This window comes from Paramacrobiotus metropolitanus, unplaced genomic scaffold, assembly GCF_019649055.1.
Source record: "Paramacrobiotus metropolitanus isolate TYO unplaced genomic scaffold, Prichtersi_v1.0 Parri_scaffold0000067, whole genome shotgun sequence".
Taxonomy (NCBI): Eukaryota; Metazoa; Tardigrada; class Eutardigrada; order Parachela; family Macrobiotidae; genus Paramacrobiotus; species Paramacrobiotus metropolitanus.
Window position 1 is genome coordinate 479,678 of NW_026570287.1, and position 26,602 is coordinate 506,279.

A 26,602-nucleotide genomic window follows, 5' to 3' on the forward strand; every position below is an offset into this window, starting at 1 on the left:
CAAACACGACGCTGAAACGTGCAGAATGTTTGATAGTCTACGTCGCACGTACAAGGTGGTCGCAGTAATTATTTTCCCAATGGGTTCATTAAAAAGTTGTGTGTCAACTTTTCGCCAGCTACTTTTCCTTCAAGGCAAGATTGACACTATACGCTTCACAGGCGATCCCGAAACATCCGTATAAAAGGATACAACGGGCCGTATCATCGAATCGTTTTACGGGTGGTCGGGGTAGTAGTTCACTTTAGAGCCGGTATCTGTTGAGACGCTTTTTCACAATGGCGTCTTTTATCCTCGCGTTGGTCGCTTCGGTCCTTTCTGTCCAGGTAAGGAAGTACATCTCCACGATTTTCTAAGCGGTGCTTTCGCCAAGTCTTGCACTTCTAATTTTGACTTTTTGAGAATATCTATTATCTATTTCCGAACTTGCATTGGCAAGATACCTGCACAATAAATTAATTGTAATTAATTTGCAAGCGCTTATTTCAAGCTTAAAGAATTTAGACTAGGAGGGAGCCACACTTGGCTGAAAAAAGTATCTACATACTCTATAAATTAGTGTATTGACCTTGAAATATTTTGCTGCGGTCTGTAACTTTGCTTTAAAAGAACAGCATGACCCGCCCTGAATTCTGCAGCTACAGTCTACGCACCTAAAATGTTCCGCAGCTGTTACACACCCAAGCGTGTAGATAATACTGCTTTACATGTACCAAAGTCTACCGTGTACTACTATATATAGTACATAAACGCATGTAGATATTGCATTTCCACAATAGCTTCCGGCGGTCCATAATTAACAGGCTCGCTCATTTCGATTGCGAACACTTATGCCGACAAAGTTTGTTCCACAAGCGGATACCTACGTATATCTACAATGTGGATTTGGTGGTGCAAACACTTTTATCGTACATTATAAAAGTGACCAACCAAAAATATGATGATGGTAAATATTAGTATTCACGACTGTGTTATTGATATGTAACTTCTCCAGTGCCTGTATGAGATGTGCATGCAGCCCAGAGATGTTTTTTATACAGGAACAGGTTTTCTATAACAAATAAACCTGGCAGAAGATATATATGAGCGTTTTAAACTTACTAATTACTTTCGCATTTATGCTCGAAATTGCCAAACCGCGGTCAAGGATGTCAGACAACAATGGCATAAACCTCAATGGTGGGCGGTGATGCACGAGTACAAAAAATGTCTTCGCGATGGTACAGAGACTTGTCTGGCAAGCTATGCAGAACAGTCGTTGCCAAATAAGCCACCAAGGTTTTCCGTGCCAAAACTAAAGTGAGCCAGTAATTATTCCACAGAAAGTATTGCCATATGCATAAAACCAGTTTGTAATGAACGTAAAACTCGCTATATCGTATAAAACAAAATACAGTATAGAGGCCGTATTTTTAGACCTGCAAGCGATTAGAACTCGAGAATATAGCAAACTCCGAAACGAATAACGTTTGATGATATTCCTGAAGACAGTCGACATGTTATCGACGGTCACTCTATCCCAAAACCGGCTAAAAAAAGCAATTTTGTTCGACTATTTTTTTTCCAGAAAGGCTCATAATCAGGATCCTACATCGATTAATAATAAGTGAATTTACAGCCCGTGTTTTACGGTTCTATGAAAAATTTTTTGACGTGCTAGACATCGTCGGAGTAACAACACGCCGTCTTTAACATGTTTCAATACTTATGGAGCCTCCTTTTTATGTACATTTTCATCTAAAATACTTGGTCTACGGAACTATATTATGGCTTTTTGAAACTCAAAAAACACCCATCCAAAGGACATCTTTTGGATGAAGAATACATGGGCGCTTTTTTCGCGAATAGAACCGGGTTAGGACACCATTGCTGAAATCTCCAACTTTAAATCTCATACAAAAAGAAAAAGTCACTACAAAGCGACCATGCATCTTATTCTGTACTGTCTGTAGTTCTTCAATGTAAAATAGGCTGTGCGGTATACATTCCTGTTATTTAATAGGCTTCAGAATGGCAGACTTTGTGCTATATGGAATCAAAGATTGTACAAATTTGCGTACCCGCAAATTAATAATTACCTCGTGACCTTTAGGCACTGTCCGCCAATGCTGCCATGCAGCAGACAATGTCCTTCGGCGGCATGAGCCAGAACATGGGTGGAATGGGAGGATTTTCGGCAGGTAATAAATAACGTTAGGGTGTCCCACAAAGGTTAACAGTTACAGAACCATAACTGTTCATGGATTTGATAAACGCATTCCTGAGCTGATCAATGTCTGTTACTGTTCGAGTCATGTTATCAGTGCCGTAATTTTTTTTATGGCACACACAGGCACCGTCAGTTGGCAGGTCGATATCACCGCCTTTTTCCAGTACACCAGCGTTGCACAACGTTCCAGCATTCTCCAGCAAATTCTCAACGTCTGGAAATCAAGCTTCGACGGTACGTGGTTATTTTCGATGAGAAAATGCAGAGGTGAACTTTGGTAAAGAGCAGCTCTTAAATCAAAACGTTTTATACAGTTTCCAGCAAGCTGTCCAACGAAAAGGTCACCTTTGTCGGTGAACAGGCTGTCCCCGGATTTCCTGGCTACAAGCAAGTCTCCTTCAGGATCACCGGCCAAAGTCCGGCTGGCATCGATGTCAACAGTCTTGTTTCCCAGTTTACCACCATTCTGCAAGGCGCTAACATTCCAGGTGTGCAGACTACACTCAGCGGCAGTACTTCGGGACAATCCGGACAGCTTAATATTGGTGGAGGCGGTGCCGGTAAGCGTTAGTTGATACTCCACTTCGAACCCGAATTGTGGTTCGCTGTTACATTTTTAACAAAATTAATGTGTGTCCGTTTTTAACAAAAATTCAGGTCCCTGCTGAATGATAAAAACTGATCGTAACAAGTTTGTGCATAATTGTGCACAAATTATGCATAATTATTTTTTATAAAAAATACTACAAAGGTTGTTACAATATGTCGTAACAATACCAATAGTAACACATTACAAATAGATGCAAATGCATTTAGCAACTGAAAATTTTTAATTTAGACTTGCAACGCTTATTCATTTTCTTAGGAACCATCACCGTCAACATCGATGTCCAAGCTGACCTTCAATATTCCTCCAGTGCTCAACGCGACAGCATTCTTCAACAAGTTCTTGCCTTATTTCAGTCCAAGTTCGGTAAGAAACAATCTTATTAATTCAAGCCGGTTACAAGGGAGAACAGACTTTCTGTAAACTTAAAATTAATATTTTCGACTTGTCTTTTAGGCAGCCAAGGGTTTAAAAACCTGAAAGTCAGCGTTGTATCTGAAACTCCATCCGTTAATATTCCTGGAGGCAAAACCCTGAGCTTCCGTATCACCGGTCAAGCATCCGGAAACATCGATATGAACTCTATCAGTCAGCAGTTTATCCAGGTTTTATCCAGTGCGAGCATTCCCGGTCTTACCCTGACCCAGCAAACCCAACAAATTGGAGGCGGTGTTATCAGTATCCCAATTGGCGGAGGAAGTGAGTTCTCATAAAAATTAAGGAAAAGCGTTTTGGCTTTCCATGTTACCTCACACTGTAACCAGCAACATACAATATGTCAAGGTCAATTACATTTATATATTGGTGACCACTCCGTACACACCCTTTCACACCTTTTTACTCTGTACACAACCTTTTGCACTACTTTCTTTCCGTGCACAACCTTTTTGAGCACTACCTTCTACTCCGTACACAACCATTCGGCACTACCTTTATCTGCGTGCACTACCTTTTATTTTTTTAACTTTTTTCACAGCAAAGTTATTTCCGGAACTGCCGTTTTTTCGTCAACAGCAGTTATTGCTGCATATTTCAAAGCATCATCGGCAGTTACAAAATCGAATTCCCGGGACAAAATAATTCTTTGCGCCCTTATGTGCCGGTTTTTCTTCACAGGGTTTGGACAGTGCTTTCTGAGATTGACATAGTGCAAAAGTTTTAGAGAAAATACTCCAGATTACCATAAGTACATATACATAACAGTTATCAAAGAGCTTAAAAGTACTTATTGCAGTAAACGTTTCATAAGACTTTTACGGATCGTGGGGCTGCATCTGGATAATTCTATTCCAATATACAGTATATAGTTGGAATCCGTGGAGACAGAAATCGATTTCTGCTTTTCTTTTGTAATATACTCGTAGATTACAAGTGCATATATATATAAAACTTTGCACCGAGTGAAAGGTAGCGTGGATTGGTAGTGTATCGAGTGAAAGGTAATGTCAAAGGTTGTGCACGGAATGAAAGGTAGTGCCCGAAAAGGATGTGCACGGAATGAAAGGTAGTGCAAAAGGTTGTGTACGGAGTAAAAGGGTGTGTACGGAGTGGTCACCTTATATATTTTGCATCATAAACAAAGTACACCTCTATAAGTAAGCGCAGCCAAATTAAAAAACAGTGCTATAAATATCTAGATTAAATCTTGGTCGTAAAATATAGGTTTACAACTCTTGTTGTAGCGTAATACAATAATTTATTTTAGTTGCCGGTAAAGGTGTTATCAACTGGGAGGTCGAAGTCAGCGGTGTTTTCCAGTATGCCAACAGCGCTGCGCGCGACAAGATCCTCCAACAAATTTTGGCACTGTGGACCAAAAACTTTGGTACGTTAATAATTACGTACCAGCAATCACTACTGCGGCATTTTTCCTAACTGGTCATAACTACAGGCGGCCAAACTGGCTTCAAGGATCAGAAGGTCACCGTTGTTTCTGAGGGATCTGGTCCCATGCCCGGCACTTGGCAGCTGGTCTTCAAGATCACCGGATCCAGCAGCCCCAATGTCGACATTCAGTCCCTGATCCAGGCATTTTCATCCCCATCCTGCAAGGCGCACAGATTGTCGGCGTGCAGAGTCTGACCCCGGTTGGACCGGATAATGGTGGCAGCAGCAGCACCATTAACGGTGGCGGAAGCACGATTATCAACGGTGGTGGCAGTGTGAATATTAATGGCGGTGGAAATGGCTACAATGGAGGAGGTAAAAGGATGGAAATATATTTAGTTCAGATATTCTTGTAACGATGGCCATGGCCAGGAGCGATACCGCGATAATGCTGACCGGCGGTGATAAGTTTGTGAAATTTTAAGAAAGTGCTGCTGAGTACTAACAGCGGAACCTTTGCAGGCGGCCAAAATGTGTTCAACGGAAACGTGGTCATTACTTTCAAGACCCAGGCAGAGCTTGACAAGATTTTGAACCAAATCTTGCAGTTGTGGATTACGACCTACTGTAAGTCTGGTGGCCTTACTGGAATATAGTATAGCTAAAGAAATTTTGCTGGGCGTGGATTACTGAAATAATAATTTGGTAGATTACTGGAAAAAATACGTAATTTTATCATTGCAGCAATCCCTGGCGCCAAGATTACGGTCGACAGCAAAAAGCCTGTCGGAAATGGAAAATTTACCATCACGTATAAAGATCACCTACACGAGCGATACTCCTGTTACTACCACACAGACTGACTTCAACAGCATTATTGGAAACAACAACATCCCTAATGTTGAGGTCCCTAATAACGGCGGCAACGGTGGTGGCCAAATTAACGGCGGTGGAGGTAAAAAATATATGGACATATCTATATCTATGTATATTACAATTTGGTGACAATTTTGGCCGACCTAGCTGTCGCGTACAATACAAGCTATTCTTCTACTACTCAACGTATACAAGACACTGATTGTACATCAGTAGATGTATAAGAAAACATATCTACAATCATAATATTACCAAACCGTAATATTATAATAATTATTACGGTTTAATATTAAATATTATGGCACAATATCATATACTAGTTGTAGTTGAACTTGCACGTATAGCTGATTACATACGCACGACACTGGTACAATATCGTATAAACGACACTGGTTGTACTTACATATTGTGCGAGGAGCGAGTGTATAGCACTATATTATATGTTTTATTCAAAGAAAAGACAAAATAATTGTCCGTATAGCCCTCTAAATAATGGACTTATTTTTACTGTAGTTACCTACAGACATTAAATAATTTAGCTAACACTAGTGCAACATTTATAATGTCAGCAGGCAACCAGCCGTTCACCTTCAATGGCAAGTTGGTCATTTCCTTCAAGGTTCAGTCTGAACTAGATAGCATTTTGAATCAGATCCTGCAGCTCTGGATCCAGACCTACTGTAAGTCCCGATTTCGCTTTGTAATAAATGTAATTACAAAGCAAAATATTGAATATTTGGATATTTAGTACGAGTATCAGGCAGTATCTCAAATGGTAAAAAACCACAATGACCTTTTATAGCCACAACCTGGAATGTGTCTCCTGGTGCCAAGATCACGGTCGTCAGCAAACAGCCAGCCGGAAACGGAAAATTCACCATCACCTACAAGATTACCGGCACCAGCGGAACCCCGGTTGACACCACCGATAACAGCTTCAACAACGTCATCAGCAACAACGCCATCAATGGTGTCGAAATCCCCAATGGTGGTGGCTCTGGTGAACGGTGGAGGTCAGGGTTCGTCGAATGAGGGCGGCAATGATGTTAATGGAGGAGGTAACGGTAGCCATGTTAGAATAACTTTAAGGTCAACATATCCGGATTTGAATACTGATTTTCATATTCAGGTAGTGCCACCGGTAACGGCAAACCCTTCACCATTGAAAATACCGTTGTCATCAAGACTACCAACTTGGGTAGCATTGATACATATCTGCAAAAGATCCTCGCCTTGTGGATTCAAACCTACAGTATGTCCCGTATTTCTCTTTTAGAATAATTAATCAGAATTATTAGCAATTATTAGAATGATTCACGCAAAGAAATTAAATGCTTTTAACCAATTAGCAACACAACATCCAGCGATCTGTAGTAGGCACAACAATTAAAGTTGTTTGTTGATCACAAGTTGACCACCTTAGGTAAGCTGTTCAGCATCAATGGCCAGAAGATCATCCAGGTCACCGCTAGCTCTGTCAACCCGGGATCCATCACGGTCACATACCGCATCACCGGTTTCAGTGTGCAGTCCATTGACGTCGACCAGAACAACTCCGAATTCAACCAGCTGATTGCCAATGGAAAGGTCACCGGTGTGTCTGTATCTGGTGGCGGCAGTTCTAATTACAATGGAGGTAAAACCGTAAAAGTGATATAAGGCACGCCACATTATTCAGCACTCGTTATGTTAAAGGTGGTTCGGCATCTGGCAACGGCCAGCAATTTTCCATTGACAACACTGTAGTTATCAAAACATCCAACGTTGGTGACATCAACGGATATCTGCAGAAGATTCTGGCATTATGGATCCAGACCTACAGTAAGAACTACAGCGACCTATTTGCTAACTGGTGGCCTTTACCCAAAAAATCAATATTTATCAGGCAAGCTGTTTACCGTCAGCGGTCAGAAGATTGTCCAGGTGACCTCCAGCTCCGTTAATCCTGGCTATATCACCGTTACCTACCGCATTACCGGCTCCAGTGTGCAGCCTATTGATGTCGATCAAAATAACGCCGAATTTAATAAACTCATTGCCGCTGGTAAAATTATCGGCGTTTCCCTGACGGTTGGCGGTGGTAGCACGGACAACAACGGCGGTAACAACAGTGGCAACAACGGTGGCAATTTCGCCATTAGCGAAAACCAACAGAACGGAAAGGACATCCGTAAGTGACGCGCAAATGAAAATTAATTCAGTTACTTGTAAGTTGTATAGCTGTGTAAATTTAATTCTCGCAATACAGCGCCCGGAAACTTCGATGTGACCTTAACCGTATACCTGTCCTACCGCTCGGCGGCTGAGCGAGACAATTTCCTCCAGCGATTACTAGTTATTTGGCGAAATACCTTGAGTAAGACTTTACATTCGAGACACCAACGTCAAAAACACACAATAATATTATGTGAAAAATTCCTTCTTTCAGATGACTACCAAGTGACCGGTTTGAAGATCAGCTTTGTCAAGGACACGTTGAACGTCGGAACACTGCCGCTTGATCTGGGTGGTGGCCCAGTCAACAAAGTTTGGTATCGTCTTACAGGAGGCACTGTTCTGTCCTTCAACACCGCCGTTGTCTCCAAAATCTTCGAACAAACAGTCGTGGATGCGCATCTTGGCGGTGTTGAATTCACGCTTGGTGGTGGTAAGAGTGTCCAAAAGGTTATCTGTCTGGGTTTCTGTATATTCTTTTTTTATTTGTAGGATCATCTGTCGGTGGCGCTGGCGCTCAAGGCAATGCCAATGCTGGCGGATCCTCATCGCAATCTCAGACACCCGAAGGAAATGGTAAGGAAAATTATTTCGCAACCAGTTATTTATTTTTATTGCTGTACGACTTTTTAAAAACTTTTCCTATGGCATATGTATTTAGCTCATATATGTCCGTATAAATCCAACGTTGCACCGTGAACTTTGAACTTTCAATTTCCTTTTCTTTTAGTCGGAACCATGCTCGGTGGCGGCGGTGGCGCATTCAGTATTCCCGGCACTGTCAAACTGACCTATAAAACTACTCAACAGCGTGACACCTTCTTGAACCAGATCTTTGGTTCAGTGGCGTAATGCTATCTGTACGTATAGAGCAAACTTGAATTGAATTTTCAACCATGCAGCATGCAATACAACGACTTTTATATTAAAAGCTTACGTTGTACTAATCGATTTGGATGACCTTAGGGAGCTACCAAGTGTCGGATGTAAAGATCAAGATGACCGGCGAAAGTGGCAGCGCTCCCACTAAATTGGTGTCGTACGTCATCACCGGCATCAGTGCTCTTCCGATTAACCTGGACGGAAGCCCGTAATACCTTCAAAACCACCCTGATCGAATCCCATTTGACCGGCATTCAGTATGCTTAATCTTCACAGTGTGTTTTACGCAGTGGTGTTTTCAATAGTTTGAACATGGCCTTTTTACGACTTTTCTGTCTCTTCTTTTCTTGCTATGCTTTTAAATTTTAATGAGACTCGTAGATCTTGAAATGCAGTTACTTGTGTAGGCAGTGTCGCTGGATGCCTACGGTAGATGGTGATGGTCTTGACTTTTCAAATCTAAATCGTATTCCAAAATTCTAATCCAAAATCCACTGCCATTGTTTTATGAATTAAACAGAGCCGGTTAGTACTTTTGATGTCGTAAAGTGCCCCAACGATCAGCTAATGCCGCAATATACCCTAACATACAGCAAGCAGCAAGGTGTAAATTCTCGTTCATCTTCATTTGTCTCGAGAAGTCAATCGTTACTCTAATGCGCGGAATTGGATCAGCGCACAAACCGTTATAGGTGCTATTGTGGTATTATTACGTTTGGCAAATTTTGAGTTTTAGTTTATTAGATACCGTTAGAATTACGATTATACATTTAGTTTGCAAGATATTAACGCATTCTTCATGATGCCAAATTGCACACGTGACCGGTTCCTAAATTAAAGAAGCGAGAACGAAGTCCTCGCACTAGTCACCACGCCCGCGTAATGTCAAATGAGAATTTTTTAAATGTACGTAATGAACTTTACAGATTCATGGCAACGGACGGTCGAACGCGCTCTTGCAAGTCTATTATAAATCATACAATGAATGCGGGTGTGGTGAGAACAAAATATTCATCAATTTTGAATGTGGTTTTACCGATACACAAATAATGTGCCGATCATTTTTGAACTTCCGCATTGAAAGTTTTAAATTTTCTTGCTTGATATGCAACGCTTCCACCTTAGAGTATTGTGGAAGTAAACACCTTTTGACTAGTTAAGCTGCCTGAATACCGACGGATTTCCCTGTCGTCAAAATATTTCACTCGAACAGAGTTCTTCACAATGATGCTTCTTGTCCTCTTTATCACCCTAATGACCGGCACATATTGTACTTCTTATAGAATCTCCAGTACAGCGAAATTACTTTATGATTCGACTGGCGAACGGGATACGCTGCTCAATCAAATTCTGGCTGCATGGTTGTCCGCAATTTGTAAGTTCAAATATTTCGAAGATACTTATCTGCAGCGGTACCACATGGTGATACTCGTGTTACACGCAGTTTTCCACAATCACTCGGAAACTGCTGTGCCACTGTTGCATGGAAGTGACCTTTGTAAAAAGTTATTCAGAACCAAAAGTAATGATGTTTTTTAATGTACTACGTCAGCACGCCTGCTTTCTCCTTCGATTTCAGCTAAATCACTATCTGCTGCTTGGGCTAGTCACACTTTATAGTGGTTTCTTAACGCTTGAAAATGTCAGGGCCATATAGGATATCCGACGGCAAACTGCACATTACTGGGGAACGCCAGGATGGATCAGCTAATCTGGTTTCGTACGATGTGGTCGGCAATAGTCAGGACACAATCGATATGGACGACGCACGGGACAACTTCAGAACAAATCTTTTCGAGGCCCATATCCCTGGTGTGATTTTTGCGTGATCCTGGTTAATTTGGTAAAACATTGCCATTGAGTGCACTTCTTCCTTTTAACCGTATTACCGAGAGGTGCGCGCTTGTTTTACATGTACATTTATAATGTAACATATATATAGAAGCGCAATAATTGTATACCTGCTCTTTGTAATAAAAATTCGCCGTTCACCATTAATATAGCGTCATAATATTTAAGGATACGCAGAAGATGAAGGAATCTAGCTTTTAGGATGGCAAAGCAGTTGATGTGCAAATAATAATAAAGGGTGAAATCCATTGTGAAGGATGCATTACGAAGCAGTGTCAAATAGTAGTTTTCCAGACTCCGCGCTGTTGGACAAATGAGCGTCATCCTTTAGTGCTTATTCGAATTATTTGCTTTATTGCTTATACTGTAATACTCGAAAATTATAATTAACAGTAGTACTAGTTGCATATGTTAGAGACAGTCGCCAAACTTTTTAACCTTTCGTAACTTCTATATTTGGCATTATCAAGTAAATTGGACACGGCCATCCATTCTGGATCATATTCGTATAAATAAGTAGCTCCTGTATTGTACATGCAGATTTATGTACATATCTCTACTGTAACGTGTGCATGTCTGGCAGGCAGAATACATAGCTAGACATTTTTATTACTGCCTATATATTTACGGAAAAGGCGCAAGTCTCAGCTTTTTTCTTTACAGCTTTGCAGTGCAAATATTGTTTCGACGTAAGTACGATCTTGAAAACGATTTAGATTTTAAAATACTTTTGTTCGTGGAACATTATATCGAAGTATAATGGTATTAATGTTTTGTAACATTACAATCTAAAGTTGCACCGGAAAAATGTGCACCAACTAAAAATGTTTTCTACGCATGTATCGTGTTTGTTTTGGTTCAGCATGTCCAGACAGTCCAGATGAGTACAGTAATATTTTTACTGCCGATCAAAGAAAGGGCTCCATTTTTATTGTCACCTTTCCCATATGCAAAATCATCTGTTATTACATTTATGGACATCGATGTCTGGTCTTCAGACGATCAGCTGCACAGGTATAATACTTAGCCAGCAGTGAAAGCTTCTTGGGAAGCCACGCAGCTGATTAGCCACGTACACTAATGCTGTTTTTATTTGTGAATGATTGGTAGATTGATCGCTGTCGCTAGAAAAAACTCCTGAATGCAACTGTAGGTAAAAAAATAAGCCGAAAGAAGAATGCCAAAAAAACATGATTGATCTGCAACAGGTGTGGTTGCACAAAATTCAACGAATGACACGTCATAAGTAGCAAAGAAGCTTATAAGCTGTAGTCTGTAGTCTATACTACAGATATATAAATCTTAAAATTAATGTGCTAAAGTACATCGGCAGACTGCACAAAACATGTGTATTATTATGCGATATTGATTTCAGATGTTTATACAAATACAATTACAGTACCTTCTGATCGATTTGAAGGATGCTGAAGTGGATGCCACATAATGATATTATTACATTAGGCTTCGACAGCCACTTAAAACAGTTGACGCAAAAATGACATAATTTAATCGATAATTCATAGTATCTTTTTCGCTTATACCTACAATGCATTAATAAAACTGGGGAAAAAACAAGAGTCGGCAACTTATCAAATTCTGCAAACACGTTATATTAGGCCGAACTCGTATGTTTTTTGCAAAATACACATTTGCTCACAGTTCACAGAAGTTGTGCAAAACATCTGCGGGTATAATCTTATGTTAGCGGACATAATTCTGTATACATACAAACTGCAGGAATAATATTTACTGTAAAGGAAGCCAGCAACAAAGTACGTCGCAGAGTCTCACCGTAATTATAAATCAAAACAAACGCAACAATAATATTTATGTTGTTGGCAATCTACTTGTACATAGATTCTGGAGAGAAGTTTATACTCGCAACATGATAAATTTTCAGAACTGCACTCCGGATTAATAGAGTAACGATAAAATCACAGTTTGTGGTTTAGATAATTGTGCATTATTCAAAATGAAATAAAATGAGGAGTATTACTCAGCAAAGTCTATAGCCCCAAGACAGATGGCGTAATTCAATGTATATACAATTTTAATTAGAGTTTTCAGAATACTAAGACTTTAGCCAACATCGGGATTTAACCAAGCCTATATTTTTTTATGTCCGTCAATAGGCCATTATAGGCTTTCTGAAAAAGTGCGTTATAATGCTCACAAAAGAAGCAAGTTGCACCAGCCACCAGGCACCTTCTTTACTGCGGCTGGCGACGAGTATATGGTCGGCGCCCGAGGCGGAAGAAGCGATCCACCCTATAAAAGGGCTAACCAGCCGTATGGGTGGCGATTCTAGTGCTTGATTTCATGCTCAGCTGTTGTTTTCGTTGTCCTGTCAACGGAACTCGGCGGTGGTGGAGGATCGACTGTGATTGTGGTGGTGCGCCTGACTCGTAGGAACGGAAGCTAAGAATTCCCGCTTGTGGTGACCATGGTTTCCGTGCTCCTCGTCCTGTGTGCTGCGGCACTGTTCCAGGTGTGTTAAATAATTTTTACACTAGAGGCGTTCCGATTTCTGAAGAAACATTACGGTAGAACATGCTATTTCACCCGGCGTATGTATATATATCGACAAAATAATTAGGAACTGAAAAGTTTTGCTGAATAGATATGTTATAAATAATCATATTTTAAAAAGAGAAACATACGCTGTATTTTCTAAAGGGGATAAAGTTTAGATCACAGATTTGTCAAAACTTTAAAAAATTTTATCTATGCCAAAAAGCGATAGGTTTAATGTGAAAGCATAAAAGTTTTCAGTTACTGCACCGATGCTGATGCATATTCCAAATTTTCTGCGACATTATGCAGCGGTATTATTGTTAGACAGTTTCAGATGCGCAGTACAGTAACGGTGACCTTACTATACAAATGGGTTGGGCAGAAAAAATGCTGAAAGCGAAAGGGTGGCAAACATATGTTTGACGGAAGGCTTTGTCAATCAATGGCGGTAGCATTTCCCCGACACGTGAAAAATACAGCGTTGTCTACGGTAATATACAACATGTTCAAAGTGCTGTCTAGGTATTGTTCAGAGCTTATTATTATCCAACAACGAAATACTTCTTGGGTCGTAAATTTTCTGACTCTTAATGGGCTAATAAAGCACCAGTCACTTAAAATCGCTAGTCAAGAGATGACTAATGAACTGACCTTGAAACTGCGGTCACAAACAGTTTTTAACTTTTGGCAAGTCATTTCGGCTTTTGCTATTAAAATCTCAATGAATTATATTCATGCGGTTTGTCGGACAGCCAAAAATTCTGCAAGGCAGTTGGGTGTCTGGCAGAGTCACAAAAGTATTACTCTTGTGCATACGTTTGTGCTGTACAATAACAAACAATTTTTATTTTAGCTATCTACAGCTTTACCATCCAAGTCCAGGCTAATTTTGCGTATACATCCAACGCTGAGCGCGACAGCCTGTTGCAGCAGATACTCGCCCTCTTCCAGAAAACTTACTGTAATTGCCGATTAATAACTGAATTCTCATAAGAAAACAAAAGCTTTATATTTTAAATACTTATCGTGGCTTATGATAATTTTTCGTTAATTGTTAATTGTGCAGCTAGCCATGGACTGTCCAACCTGAAGATCGCTGTCGATTCCGAAGCCGGATCCGGTCTGCCCGGCATGAAACTATTGACGTTCCACATCACCGGTGACAGTAGCGATCAGATCGACTCTAGCAGCATTTCCACCGAATTCATCACGACCATCCAGGGCGCCAACATTCCCGGCATTTCCTTCGAAACCACGTCCACGGATGCGTCCGTTGAAACGTCAACGGAAGTCACGGTCAACGGTGGCGATAATTCGAACGGTGGTGATAATACTAACACCAACAACAACGTTAATATTAACGTCAACGGCGGTGGAGCTGGTATGCAGTGCAATTGCATGGCTTCTTCTTTTTATCTTAAGGCTTCTATCTCAATAATTCTGTTAATAATTTTAATAGTTCGCAATAATTCTTAATAACTCATTTCTTAATTCCAAATAGTAGAAAATAATAGTATAATATTAATTCTTACGATTCTTAATGATATTTCTCCCTTCACACCCTGATTACTTTCTTCTGTATTCGGCGTATCCTTGTAGGAGGAAATCCTTTCACTATCCGCGGCACTGTTACCATCACTTTCACTTCCGACAGCCAACTGAATCAGATTCTGCAGCAAATCCTGAGCCTCTGGATTAAGACATACGGTAATCGAAAATGATCGCCCACAACTGGAACGCACATAATCGTAACAATTTGGTCGGCAGGCTCACAGTTTGGAGTGGACAGTGGAAAGGTCAAAATCAATGTTGCATCGAAAGTCCCCAATGGTAGCGGCGGCTACACCGTTACCTTCACCATTACCGGCACCAGCACGTCAACGGTCGATGTCACATCCAACATCACCGACTTCTTGACAATTATTGCCAATGCACACATCAACGGAGTTGTTACCGGCACCATTTCAGGTAATTGAATTGAAGATCTGGCGTGCTTCATTGGATCAAAAAATTTATTTAAACAACGTACTGGAACTATTGACAGCGAACTGCCGTTAGGGACTTCATTTTGGATTTAATATTAACTCATGTATTTTTTCGTTGAAGGTCGTCTGCAGTGGACCATTACCATTGACGGACTGTTCTCATATGGTTCTCCCAGCGAACGCGACAATCTGCTCCAGACCATCTTGAACCTGTGGATGTCTAACTTCGGTATGCAGAGCTTACAGTTTATGGAGTAAATATTTTATTTTGTACTCATTTGACTGCTCATCCATACAGCTGTCGCAAAATTTGGTCAATGCAGCTCGTTCAAAAATGCCGCTTTGAAATTGCGTATTCTCTTATTGCCTTTTGCACCCGGACTGTGCTGTTATATCCATCGCCTCGACGCTTTTTTGATAACAGCCATATGCGATGAATTGTCTAACGTAGATATTTTTGTTCCAGGGTTCCCGAACAAATTCACCGATGAGAAATCCAGCGTTACCCGCGAAACCGACAGTGGCCGCGGTCCCCGTACTCACCACGTGACCTTCCAGATCACCGGCATCACCGGCGCTGACATCGACATTCAGGCCATGATCAACGCTTTCATCTCACTTCTCCAGGGCGCACACATCCCCGGCATTGAACAGATTGAAGGTTCATCCGCTACCGGGCTTCTTCCCAACGGTGGAACTGGAATTGTCGGCGGTAAGAGCTGACTTCATCGCTTTTATCGAAATGCCGATACTCGTATACTAATAAAACTCTCATCTTGTAATGTCAAATTTGTTTAGGTCCTACTTCTTTCACAATTACGGCCATGTCACCGTTAAGTACAACGTGAAATCTGAGTTGGATCGAATTCTGCAGGCCATTCTTAAACTCTGGATCCAGAAATATGGTAAATTAAAAGAACTCCATCGTAACAATTATTACTTTGTGGTTAGAAGTCATTTATTAATCAGCGAGAAATAAATACCGTACACGTGCTGGCACTTCATAACTCGATTTTTTTCGTAGCAGTAAATTATTTTGCTTACATAAGTTTAACTCTCACGCAGTCATTTCGGCAGTGGCAAATCCCTATAAATTAAAAAAATTAATGACAGCTGCTGATGATTAGGTTCTCGATACGGAGCAACCAATGTCAAGATCGTGGTGAGCAGTTCTCGTCCTACCGGCAAAGGAACCTATGACGTCACATATACCATCACCGGCACCAGCAGCGTGACCATCAATATCAACGTAATCAGCAACGAATTCCAGACTACAGTTTCCAGTTCGAAAATCACCGGAATAGTTATTGGTGGTGGAAGCAGTGTTACCGACGGTGGTAATGGAAGTGGTGAAGGAAGCGGAGAAATTACAGTCACTGACAACGGCGGTGGACCAGGTAGAGTCAGAATTTGTCCAATGGCGATGTACAGATTCCCCAAGCTCATACAAATGTCGATAGGCGGCAAAAACACGTTCACTTACACCGGTAAAGTTACCGTCACCGTAACGAGCGATAGCGACTTGAGAGGACTTATCCAAGCCATTCTGAAACTGTGGATCCAGAAATACGGTAAATTTAATTTTATGCACTCGCATTTCAAAGCCAGTTTTTCTTACTTAAAAGAAGAAAATTACTGAATTCAAATCCCTATGCTACCAGGATCAACCTACGGCATCGGTAACATTTCCATCAAGATCACATCCAAAGTCTCCAACGGCAGCGGTGGATGGATCATCACCTACGTCATCACCGGATCCAGCAGCAAAGTTGTCACCATTAACAAAATCCAGGGCGAATGGACCATTACCATCACAACTTCCCAGATTCCCGGAATAACGGTGGAAGGCGAAACCAGCACCCCCGTATCCGGCGAAGACACCACCCCGGGAACCGGCGAAGACACGACAACACCGGCAACTCCAGGTGGCGAAGAGACTCCCGCCCCGGGCGGTGAAGATACCACGACACCGGCAACTCCTGGTGGTGAGGAGACTCCCACCCCGGGTGGCGACGTAACCCCCGCCCCGGGCGGAGAAGACACCACAACCCCTGCCACTCCTGGCGGCGAAGAGACCCCCGCCCCGGGCGGTGAAGACACCACTCCTGCTACTCCAGGTGGCGAAGAGACGCCCGCCCCGGGTGGCGAAGACACGACAACACCGGCTACTCCTGGCGGCGAAGAGACTCCCGCCCCGGGCGGTGAAGACACCACGACACCGGCTACTCCAGGTGGTGAGGAGACCCCCGCTCCTGGAGGTGAAGACACCACAACTCCTGCTACTCCAGGTGGCGAAGAGACGCCCGCCCCGGGTGGCGAAGACACGACAACACCGGCTACTCCTGGCGGTGAAGAAACTCCGGCCCCGGGTGGCGAAGACACCACTCCCGGAACAGATGCAGGCTCTCCGACTCCGCCTAACAGCAACGAAGAGGGTGGAAGCACTCCAGGCGGTGGTGGCGAAATTACTATTAACGGCAATGGTGGCGGCGAAGGTACATAAAAATTCGCATATAAAAATATATTTAAAACTTATGACGGTCATCATGGAATCTTTGCAGGTGGCGACAAGACATTCGATCTTACTGGTAAAATCACGGTCACCATTACCACTGATGCCGACTTGCGCGCTTTCCTCCAGGCCATTCTTAATTTATGGATCCAGAAATACGGTAATAGTTTAATCCTATTCCAGTTAAGTACCACATGTATTATTACATTCACAATTCTAGGTTCGATCTATGGTATCGGGAATATTTCCATTAAGATCACGTCCAAAGTACCAAATCCCACCGGATCGGGCTGGATTATCTCGTACGAAATTACCGGCAGCAGCAGCACCACCGTCACCATCGACACCATTAAGGGAGAATGGAATGGCATCATCGATAACTCGGGCATTGATGGAGTGGTTATTGGTACCGGCACTATCACCATCGAGGGTGGCAACACAGGCGAAGGTGGCGGCGAAGGCGAAATTAGCATCGAAGGCAATGGTGGCGGTTCAGGTAATGATTACATATATATGTCCATAAATGTACATAAATTATATACCTGTATATATTTATTTGTACCGACTGTACGTGGTTAAACATAACTGGTTATAATCGGCTGTTTCTGTAGGTGGTGACAATAAATTTGATCTCACTGGCAAAATCACTGTCACGGTTACCACTGACGCTGATTTACGCACTCTTCTCCAAGCCATTCTGAATCTGTGGATCGAGAAATACGGTACATTTTGAATCGTTAATTAAATCGAAACAAGCGAACCATCCGGCGTTTTGCATTCTCTGATTCTAGGATCAACCTACGGCATCGGAAGCATTACCATTAAGATCACATCCAAAGTACCAAATCCCACTGGATCTGGCTTCATCATTTCGTACGAAATTACCGGCAGCAGCAGTACCACCGTCACTATCGATACCATTAAGGGAGAATGGAATGGTTTCATCGATAACGCCGGCATTAATGGCGTGGTTATTGGTACTGGTACTATCACCACAGAAGGCAACGGTGGTGGTGAAGGAAGCGGTGAAGGCGAGATTTCGGTGAAAGGCAACGGTGGCGGATCGGGTACGCGCGAAATATGTCCGACCTAGTGAAATTAGCGGGATATTTACACAGTACTCGTTCGCTTTAGGAGGTGACAATAGCTTCACCTTCAGCAGCACCGTCACGGTGACAGTAACATCCAATGCTGACTTGACCACCCTGATCAAGGCCATCCTGGACCTGTGGATCAAACAATACGGTTAGTGACCTTTTGAATGCAAGTGCTTAACAGCTGCATATTGTCATCAAGAGCCCATGATTTTCTGTAAATAGGCTCGACCTACGGAATCGGAGATGTTACCATTAAGATCACATCTAAACAGCCAACCGCTAGCGGTGGATTCACCATCTCTTACACCATTACCGGCTCCAGCAGCACCACCGTGCCCACTGACACCATCCAGGGCGAATGGACCGCTCTGATCAACGGCGCCGGTATTACTGGCATTGTTGTGGAAGGCGGTGAAGGCGCTTCTACGGAAGCCAGTGCTGGTGGCAACTCTTTACCGTGACCGGTACCGTAAAGGTTACCTTCACGACCGATGCCGAACTCGACACCATTATGCAGAGCATCCTGCAGCTCTGGATTAAGACATACGGTAAACTTTGTAGTTACACACTGTGGTTTCTTCTTCTGTGATACACTCATATACGCATCCATACTGTATAGGTGTTTATACAATATAAACTTTATCTATATCATTTATCGACGTATATACGTTTATATACGTTTATACGTTTAAAATGAGTTATGAGTGTATGGACAAATCTAAATATTTTGCCATGATTTTGTTTGTCATCGATAGGCTCGATGTATGGTGCTACCAACGTGAAGATCAATGTCGGCTCCCGAGTGCCAAGCGGAAGTGCCTTTACCATTACCTTCACCATTACCGGCACGAGCACCACGTCCTTCGATGTGACCGCCAATGCCGCTGAATTTGCCGGCGTTATTATTTCCGCACATATCACCGGTGTTGTTACCGATGAGGGAGGCGAGAGCAGCACGGAAGTCAGCGCCGAAGTTACAGTTGCACCGGATAATGGTGAAGGTACGTAGTGACGTAATTGTTTGTTTTCCAGAAACTTGTCACAGCGAGTATCGTTGTTATTGGCGTAAGACATTCTTCCACACCATGGCTTATGTAAAGTAGAATATCCATTATGGAATCGAAATTTGATGTCAAAATTAATTTTAATGCTTGACGTACTGTTTTCGACGATCTAGTCTAAACTTTGTACGTATGCTTGCGTTTCAGATAACACTTCGCTTGCAGAGAAAAATTTTCATTTTATCTGGTACTTGTTTGATTTAGTTTGTTGATTGCAGGCGGTAACTTTGCTGAAAGCGAAAACGTCCGAAACAACAAGGATATTCGTAAGTGTAACACTTGCGTATTGTTATGGAGAGCATCTTTGGATGCATAATTTATATGGATAATAATAATCAAGTTATGAATTATCTAAACTTTTCGATTTGAACTTTAAACAGCACCCGGAAATTTTGACGTCCAGCTGGTCGTCTACCTGTCGTACGATAATGCTGCCATCCGGGACAATTTCCTGCAGCGCCTCAAAGTTAACTGGAACAACGCCTTGAGTAAGCATAAAAATTGGCAGACAATATATAACTAAAAGAAGCAGTTTTCATTCTCATATTTTTGTAGATGCTTACGTGGTGACCAGTCTCAACATTGCCTTTATTCGTGAACAACTGAACGTGGGCACACTGCCGGCCGATCAGGGCGGAAAGCCGGTCAACAAAGTCTGGTACCATCTGACAGGATCGACGCGCGAAGGATTCAACGTGGGTCAAGTGTCCAAGGTATTCGAACGGGAAGTCATTGATTCCCATTTGGGCGGCGTGGAATTTACGCTTGCCGGAGGTTCGGCATCGGCGGCGCCTTCCACTGAGGAGGCTGAGGTGTCGGCGACTATCGATAACACCGGTAAGCTGACTTACAACTGGATTCATCTCATTATAAAAAAATTAAATGAATAATTTCATATTAATACACTTTTAAAGTTCTAAAGCAATACCGAATAACGAGCGTAAAACCTATCGTTGACGAATGTGGTAGGTTTAAAGAGGATATCTGTGCGGACAAAACTTTCAATACTTGCTCGGTTATCGCCTTTAAAAGATAATGTCGTGTTTACCAATAAGTAATGTAAATTCTGTGTATTATTTTACAGGGTCCGATGATTCCAGTTCAAGCAATAATCAGAAGCCGCCGCCTAAGAAAGGACTTTTTGGAAACATCGTAGATAAGGTCTTTGGAAAATAAGCGCTATATATACAATTGCTCAGATTGACCATGAATGCGCTTGACAAAAAAAGGATTTAACTGCGTATTAATTAAAAATTCCCTTTACTAATATTGTTTTATTAAGTCTTGGAATGGTGACGGGCTGTACCTACAAAATTTATGGATGCTATTAATTTATGAATCAGTCTAGTTGGACCGTTATGCATTTTTTCCACTTGCTGTATTCTATATATATGCCTGCCTGGACGTTTGACTGAATTCCGACTGTGTGATAAAGTGACCTATGAAAATAACGACACAACCGTTAATCGATACAGGAAGCAGCATATACAGCTGTAAAATATATATCTGTATATTCATCGCCCGCAAAACAAAAAATTCAGTCTGCCATATGTTGCTTATAAGCATTGCAACCAGGTTATATGTAAATTATCAAGGAATCAGGAAACAATCGCAAACAAAGTTCGTTATAAAATGATGTAATATTATAAAAAAGCCGTTAAACAAAGTATGTATTCTTTGACGTACACTTTTTTTATTATCAAAGATTATTCATATATTTAAGTTTGTTAGAAATTTTTTTCACCAAATGGCACTATTTCTTCGCTTACATGGGTGTGTCACTGTACATATTTCAGTAAACATATTATCGTTTGCAAGTGAAAGGTAAGCCGATTTACCTACTGTAATTAAAATCAGCATTTAATTTAAATTTTGCTACACATATATAGTGGTAGAATGTTTATTCACTTCGAAAGCAGTTATATTTACTGATGCGACAACTACTTAATTACAACGTGCCACAACAATATTGCAAAATCTTGGCAATGGTACACGATAATTAGTCTTGTATATCTTAAGGCAAGTGGTGATCGCTGTTTCCGCAAAGGTAAAAGTGAAAGTTCAATAATCCCATCGTATACTTTACAACGTGGATTCTTTAAACCTGAAGGCAACGTACTCAAGAACAACAATAAATATTACGAGGATGTACTTTTCGGTTTACTGGCATGGAACATCTTCTTAAGATATAAAATTTAGTAGCAGTTGTACACACCAGAATTCCCGTATATTCTGTACAATTCCTGCTGCACATGAAATAATTTTAACCGTGCCGACAATATCGGTGACATTAGTGCACAATGGGAATTTTGGGACTAATTGTTTTAATTTTGATTGCATGTCTGCAGGTCAGTAAATGCTTCTGAACACCGCGTAATTCTTGCATTTTGAACGCAGAAGGCAGTCACTTAGTATATTCCTCAATAAAACCAAGTTTGAGTCATGGGCAATGTACACAACTACTTATATTGACAATTTGAGCAAACTGCTTGATATATATCTTACAATTAAAAATGTTCGCTATTTTCAGGTGTTATCGTTGTCCGCAACAGGTAATTAAATAACACATAGGTGCAGAAAAGTATTACAAAAAGTAATAAAAATTTGGGCAATCGGAATTTTTATAATTTTTTAAACTTCAACTTTTTAAATAATAATTATATTACCCATTCTGACCGCCTGAATTGTGATAACTGCTCCAGCAATTAACAGCACCAGAGTAGTTATTAGCCTGATCCATTACATGATCCTGACCATATCACAATTATGTTAAATTTTCGTTTTTGTTTTGTTTAAAGGTGATTTAAAGGAGACTGTGATCTTACAATATGCCACCAATGACACGCTGAATAACAGCACCGACTTCATTCGACAAATATATGCTTATTTATTAGGTAAGCTTTATTTTGGCTGTTGTATCGTTGTCCACTTAGTTCTTTACGCAAAATGTTTAATAACATTTTACTGAAGATACGGAACTACAGAACCTCAAAATTAGCATTAGTTCAAGAAAAGCAATGGACGATGCTCAAGATGATCTTCCGAGAATAAATGCAGTTGATTTATCCATTACTGCAACCGACGTGACATCGGGTCATGCGCAAATTCAACAACTGCTGCCTTTTATTTCTCAGCAAGTTGATATAACACTGGACCAACAGGCAAATATCGCGGTGTCTTCTGCTTCGAAAACGATGCTGACAGTTTTGGATACTATTAAAACACCGCGCACATCCGCTGTAATTGAAACCGGAAAGAAATCTTTTATTATCTATGACGTAGTGACGATTGAAGGCTGGAATGACGCAGCAGAAAGAAATGATGTTTTCGATAATATTCGCACAACCTGGTTGGAAGCCATATCAGGTACAACTGCAACTTTACAGCTCGTACAAATGAAGATCAATTTTTAATTCCGGACGAGAAAAAATATTTTAAAGTTAACACAGCCATTTCTACTATTTTTCATTGATAGTACAAACTGAAATTAAGCGCATTTACTTTTGCTAATCTTGTGAAAGATTATGGTTTATAAAATTGCAATTCTGAAAAAGCGTTGATGGCTTAGCGCTTTCTTATAAGCGTTGGCACGTTGACCAGTTTACTGATTTTTTGTTGTTGTTAATCGAAGTTTATTTGCCTGATTTATTTCATTGCAGATTTCAGTTCGCACAGACCTATTGTTGATCTAGTAATAACGCAGGACATTGTGAATTTTGATGGATCGCACCAGATCACGTACGCTGTGAATATTCTGCACGACGAGAAGGTGAATTCTAAAAAGGTCATCGACAACTTTCTCAACAGTCTCAATGGTGCAAAGATCTCGAAATTGATTTCTCGTTCTACAAGTGATCCCCAACCGGAAATCAGACCGTTTGGCGATAATGGCGTGCGCTCTTTTGGCTTCTACGATACCATTGTACTGAAGTACAATATGAAATCAGAGCAAGATTATCAGAGTGCTATGGAAGATATTCGGAAAAACTGGATGAAAGTATTAGGTAGAAAATATTTCGATTTTTTGCAGCATGCAGCTGTACGTACTCAATTACGTATAATAAATACTAACGTGTTTCTAAGGTTCGGATGCGTGGAATGTTAAAATTCTACCGAAGCGCAAAACATCCGGTGTACAAGAGGCGCTAATCATTAGCTATTTAATTACATTTACCTCCACATTGAAAGGACCCTGGAAGTTCGGTGACCTTCGTGGTGAATTCGTCAAACTCATACCGAATATTCGCGGACCCACCTATTCGGCATCCGCTTACAAGAACGAGCCGACGTTAGCGCAGAACGTCATTGTGACCGGCACAACGCCGGCTTCGAATAAACCCGTCCGTCAAGTGCCGGTTATGGTTAAAAGCAATCCCCTTCCCAATGGAGCCATTAAGCCCAAAGGACCCCGGACCCAGCCCACTACGACAACAACCACGGCATCCAGTCCAGTCGAAGATGATCCGGAGTTCGACAGCTCTGTATCGAATAAAATGGAACAGTCCAAATCGTGGTTGCAGGGCAGCACAAACAATCAAATTGGCAGTAATGGCAAGGCAAAGCCGCAGTGGTCAGCGGGATCAGCAACCAACGTACAGGTCAGCGATTAATCATGAGCGAAGAAAATCGCTTTATTTACTTCGAATATGCAAAAAATTTATTATAAATTTTTTGTCATTACAAACAAAATTTAAATCTAAGCGAATTAATTTTTAGTGTTTCGGGTAAATGATGCTGATGATATATTTAATTATGCACTGAAACACCTAGGGTATACGTTTACGCTTCCTTTTCCTGCTGCAGACGGTTTATATTGCTCAGTTAGTACTGTACATGCACAGTCATTTATTGGCATAAATTCTCCAGGTACGGTAAGCTTTAGAGTACAACACAAGTTGAAAAAATTAATTTTAATTGTAGGATGATAGCGACACAACGGAATCGACATACCGAACGGTTTACCTCAACGTATATTTAATAACGGATCTATTTCGCATTACTCTTCGCGATCCCAGTGATCTGACCCTGTTTATGGACAAAATAGACCACGCATGGCATAAAACGATCGGTGAGCTAGAAATGAAAATAACAACTTTGTTACCGTCTTTAAAATTCAAAGTTGTTTAGGGAACCGCACGGAATTTGCTCAAATTGTTTTATATGACGATGCTGTATCTTCGACTGACAGCAAAATCCACACCATCCAGTATGTCGTGGTAATTCTTTCCAGTGATGCGCACTTGGATCTCAACCGGCTCAAAACTAATTTTGAGCGCGCACGACCGGTTCCCCCAGGGCAAAAGAATAATGGCGCCGGTCTTTTGCCCTCTCCGTACAACTTCTTGGTTATTAAGGACACCTATCCTCTCACATATTCTGATCCCGAGGAGCAAAATGTGTTCGTAGCCAATTTACAGCAGCTGTGGATCAACGCTTTAGGTACTGTACTGTATTTGAATGTACTTATACGTACAAAAAAGCAGGTTAAGCAAAATAGTAAGACGAATTTGAGTAAAACTTCATATGTGATATTTACAGGCGGTCGAAGCTGAAGCCGTCGAAGTGATCGTATACGAAGACAGTATTAGCCACCACATTTTGAGTATGGGAGGCAAAACAAAACGCCAACAACGGCATCAGTTATCTTACATCGTCTTTATTGCGGCCAAAGGAATTCTGGATGAACTGGCCGTTCAGAAAAGTTTCCATCAACATTTAATCAAATTAACCGCTGTCGATGGCAGCAGTGTAGATCTGAGTCACCGAAATTAAGAAGCGCTGCTTAAAATGTTTAATTACTTAAAACAATTAACCGCGAACAAATTTTTGAATGGCTTTGCAGTACTTCCTTCTACGCTTTTGCGATCTGGTCAAAAACTTATTGCATGCAGTTTGAAGCGTGGAACTACATTGCAGTAAGAAACACAATAAATTTAATTGAAATAAATACAGTGAAATTTATGGGTACTAATGCAAAGCACATGCGATAACTGTAAAATTTAATTATTATGACGCACATGCACTGAACTGAACATACAAGGTACTGAAATAGTCCCTATCTATATTTTTCGCTAATACACAAACATATTTTCAGTGTTCTTTAACAGATATACGAAGTTAACAGTAATTTCTTATGCTTTGTGGCATTATGTTAATGTGGAAAAGAACAGGCCGCAAAACATTACAATCTGCAGTATGCGATCACATACAGTACACTGTAATACAAGTGCTACTTGTTTCACGATTTGATTCCACTTGAATGAATCATAAGCTAAAATTAATTCCGATCGCTGCGCACAATAGCGCAAAGTGTTTACGTCCGTAGACGTCCTGGAAACTTCTCTTAGTGCGCACGCGATATAAAGCCGAAATAATTATAGCTAAGTAGTCATATCGGTAATAATAATTACGCTCACGCAGACCTTTGAATCTGCACTATACAACAACAACAAATTACACCGGTTTCATGGTTGTATTCATGGTTATATATGATTGTGCGACAACACGCCACAACATTTTTTCTATGATGATGAATATGAATGCGCACAACACGAGACACTGGCGATCACGTTTTATGGAGATCGTATAATTATTGTAGCACTCATTTGAGTCACTGATGGTGAGAGGAAAAACCATTGCGAAAAAAAATCTAGGCATTAGTAATAACTGTATCTTTTGATCTTCTGTGATGTTATTAATGTGTGATGCACTTTGTTTTGAGTGAACCATCAATCGAATACAAATTTGCCAATTGGCATGGTGAAACTGAATCTGCGCAGTTTGACAAATGTTAGAATACATGACTGTAATCTGCGTGTAGTTAAATAGTCCATTTTCCAAATGCTGTTTTGAGCACATGCTGAAATTTTAAAACAGTGAGCTATTTAATTAATGTATTAAAATGTATTTCTGAATCTGCAAAATATGCAGTAACGAGTGGTACTGACATCTCCGCACTCCGTGCGGT

At 41.1% G+C, this 26,602-nt stretch overlaps 3 protein-coding genes and 1 long non-coding RNA gene across 6 annotated transcripts; 3 read left to right on the plus strand and 1 right to left on the minus strand.

The window, feature by feature from the left end:
• The first annotated feature begins 173 nt into the window (after positions 1-173).
• Positions 174-9,144, plus strand: LOC129594319 (uncharacterized). Of its 3 annotated transcripts, none has more exons than XM_055490962.1 (14): positions 4,978-5,018; positions 5,166-5,270; positions 5,388-5,598; positions 6,089-6,199; positions 6,322-6,577; positions 6,649-6,771; positions 6,943-7,155; positions 7,215-7,340; positions 7,405-7,689; positions 7,768-7,875; positions 7,948-8,166; positions 8,226-8,309; positions 8,464-8,593; positions 8,700-9,144. In XM_055490962.1, exons 5-13 carry the CDS (start codon positions 6,334-6,336, stop codon positions 8,583-8,585), a joined length of 1,524 nt encoding a protein of 507 aa, XP_055346937.1. In that variant the 5' UTR covers positions 4,978-5,018; positions 5,166-5,270; positions 5,388-5,598; positions 6,089-6,199; positions 6,322-6,333; the 3' UTR covers positions 8,586-8,593; positions 8,700-9,144. The 3 variants fall into 3 exon arrangements, 2 of the variants coding, with proteins under 2 accessions (XP_055346937.1, XP_055346936.1); XM_055490961.1 differs by having other exon boundaries at positions 6,092-6,199; XR_008691182.1 differs by lacking the exons at positions 6,943-7,155; positions 7,215-7,340; positions 7,405-7,689; ... (3 more) ...; positions 8,464-8,593; positions 8,700-9,144 and adding exons at positions 174-326; positions 2,093-2,180; positions 2,333-2,443; ... (2 more) ...; positions 3,273-3,515; positions 4,522-4,641 and having other exon boundaries at positions 4,708-5,018; positions 6,092-6,199.
• Positions 9,145-12,284: 3,140 nt separating this feature from the next.
• On the minus strand, positions 12,285-13,549 carry LOC129594321 (uncharacterized). The gene is made up of 2 exons (XR_008691183.1): positions 13,343-13,549; positions 12,285-12,993 (listed from the first exon to the last, which is right to left on the minus strand). It is a non-coding gene; the product is annotated as an uncharacterized LOC129594321 (long non-coding RNA).
• A 152-nt stretch (positions 13,550-13,701) lies between these two features.
• On the plus strand, positions 13,702-19,470 carry LOC129594285 (aggrecan core protein-like). Its single transcript, XM_055490915.1, has 17 exons — positions 13,702-13,777; positions 14,047-14,361; positions 14,580-14,687; positions 14,748-14,948; positions 15,087-15,219; positions 15,627-15,677; positions 15,764-15,870; positions 16,093-16,362; positions 16,426-16,536; positions 16,627-17,460; positions 17,527-17,637; positions 17,698-17,973; positions 18,089-18,199; positions 18,269-18,544; positions 18,612-18,722; positions 18,797-19,122; positions 19,330-19,470. Exons 1-16 carry the CDS (start codon positions 13,702-13,704, stop codon positions 19,033-19,035), a joined length of 3,330 nt encoding a protein of 1,109 aa, XP_055346890.1. The 3' UTR covers positions 19,036-19,122; positions 19,330-19,470.
• Positions 19,471-21,749: 2,279 nt separating this feature from the next.
• LOC129594317 (uncharacterized) lies at positions 21,750-25,574 on the plus strand. Its single transcript, XM_055490959.1, has 8 exons — positions 21,750-21,983; positions 22,166-22,187; positions 22,434-22,529; positions 22,606-23,001; positions 23,295-23,639; positions 23,719-24,233; positions 24,556-24,703; positions 24,763-25,574. The coding sequence occupies exons 1-8, from the start codon at positions 21,936-21,938 to the stop codon at positions 25,185-25,187; spliced, it is 1,995 nt and encodes a 664-aa protein (XP_055346934.1). The 5' UTR covers positions 21,750-21,935; the 3' UTR covers positions 25,188-25,574.
• The last annotated feature ends 1,028 nt before the right edge of the window (positions 25,575-26,602 follow it).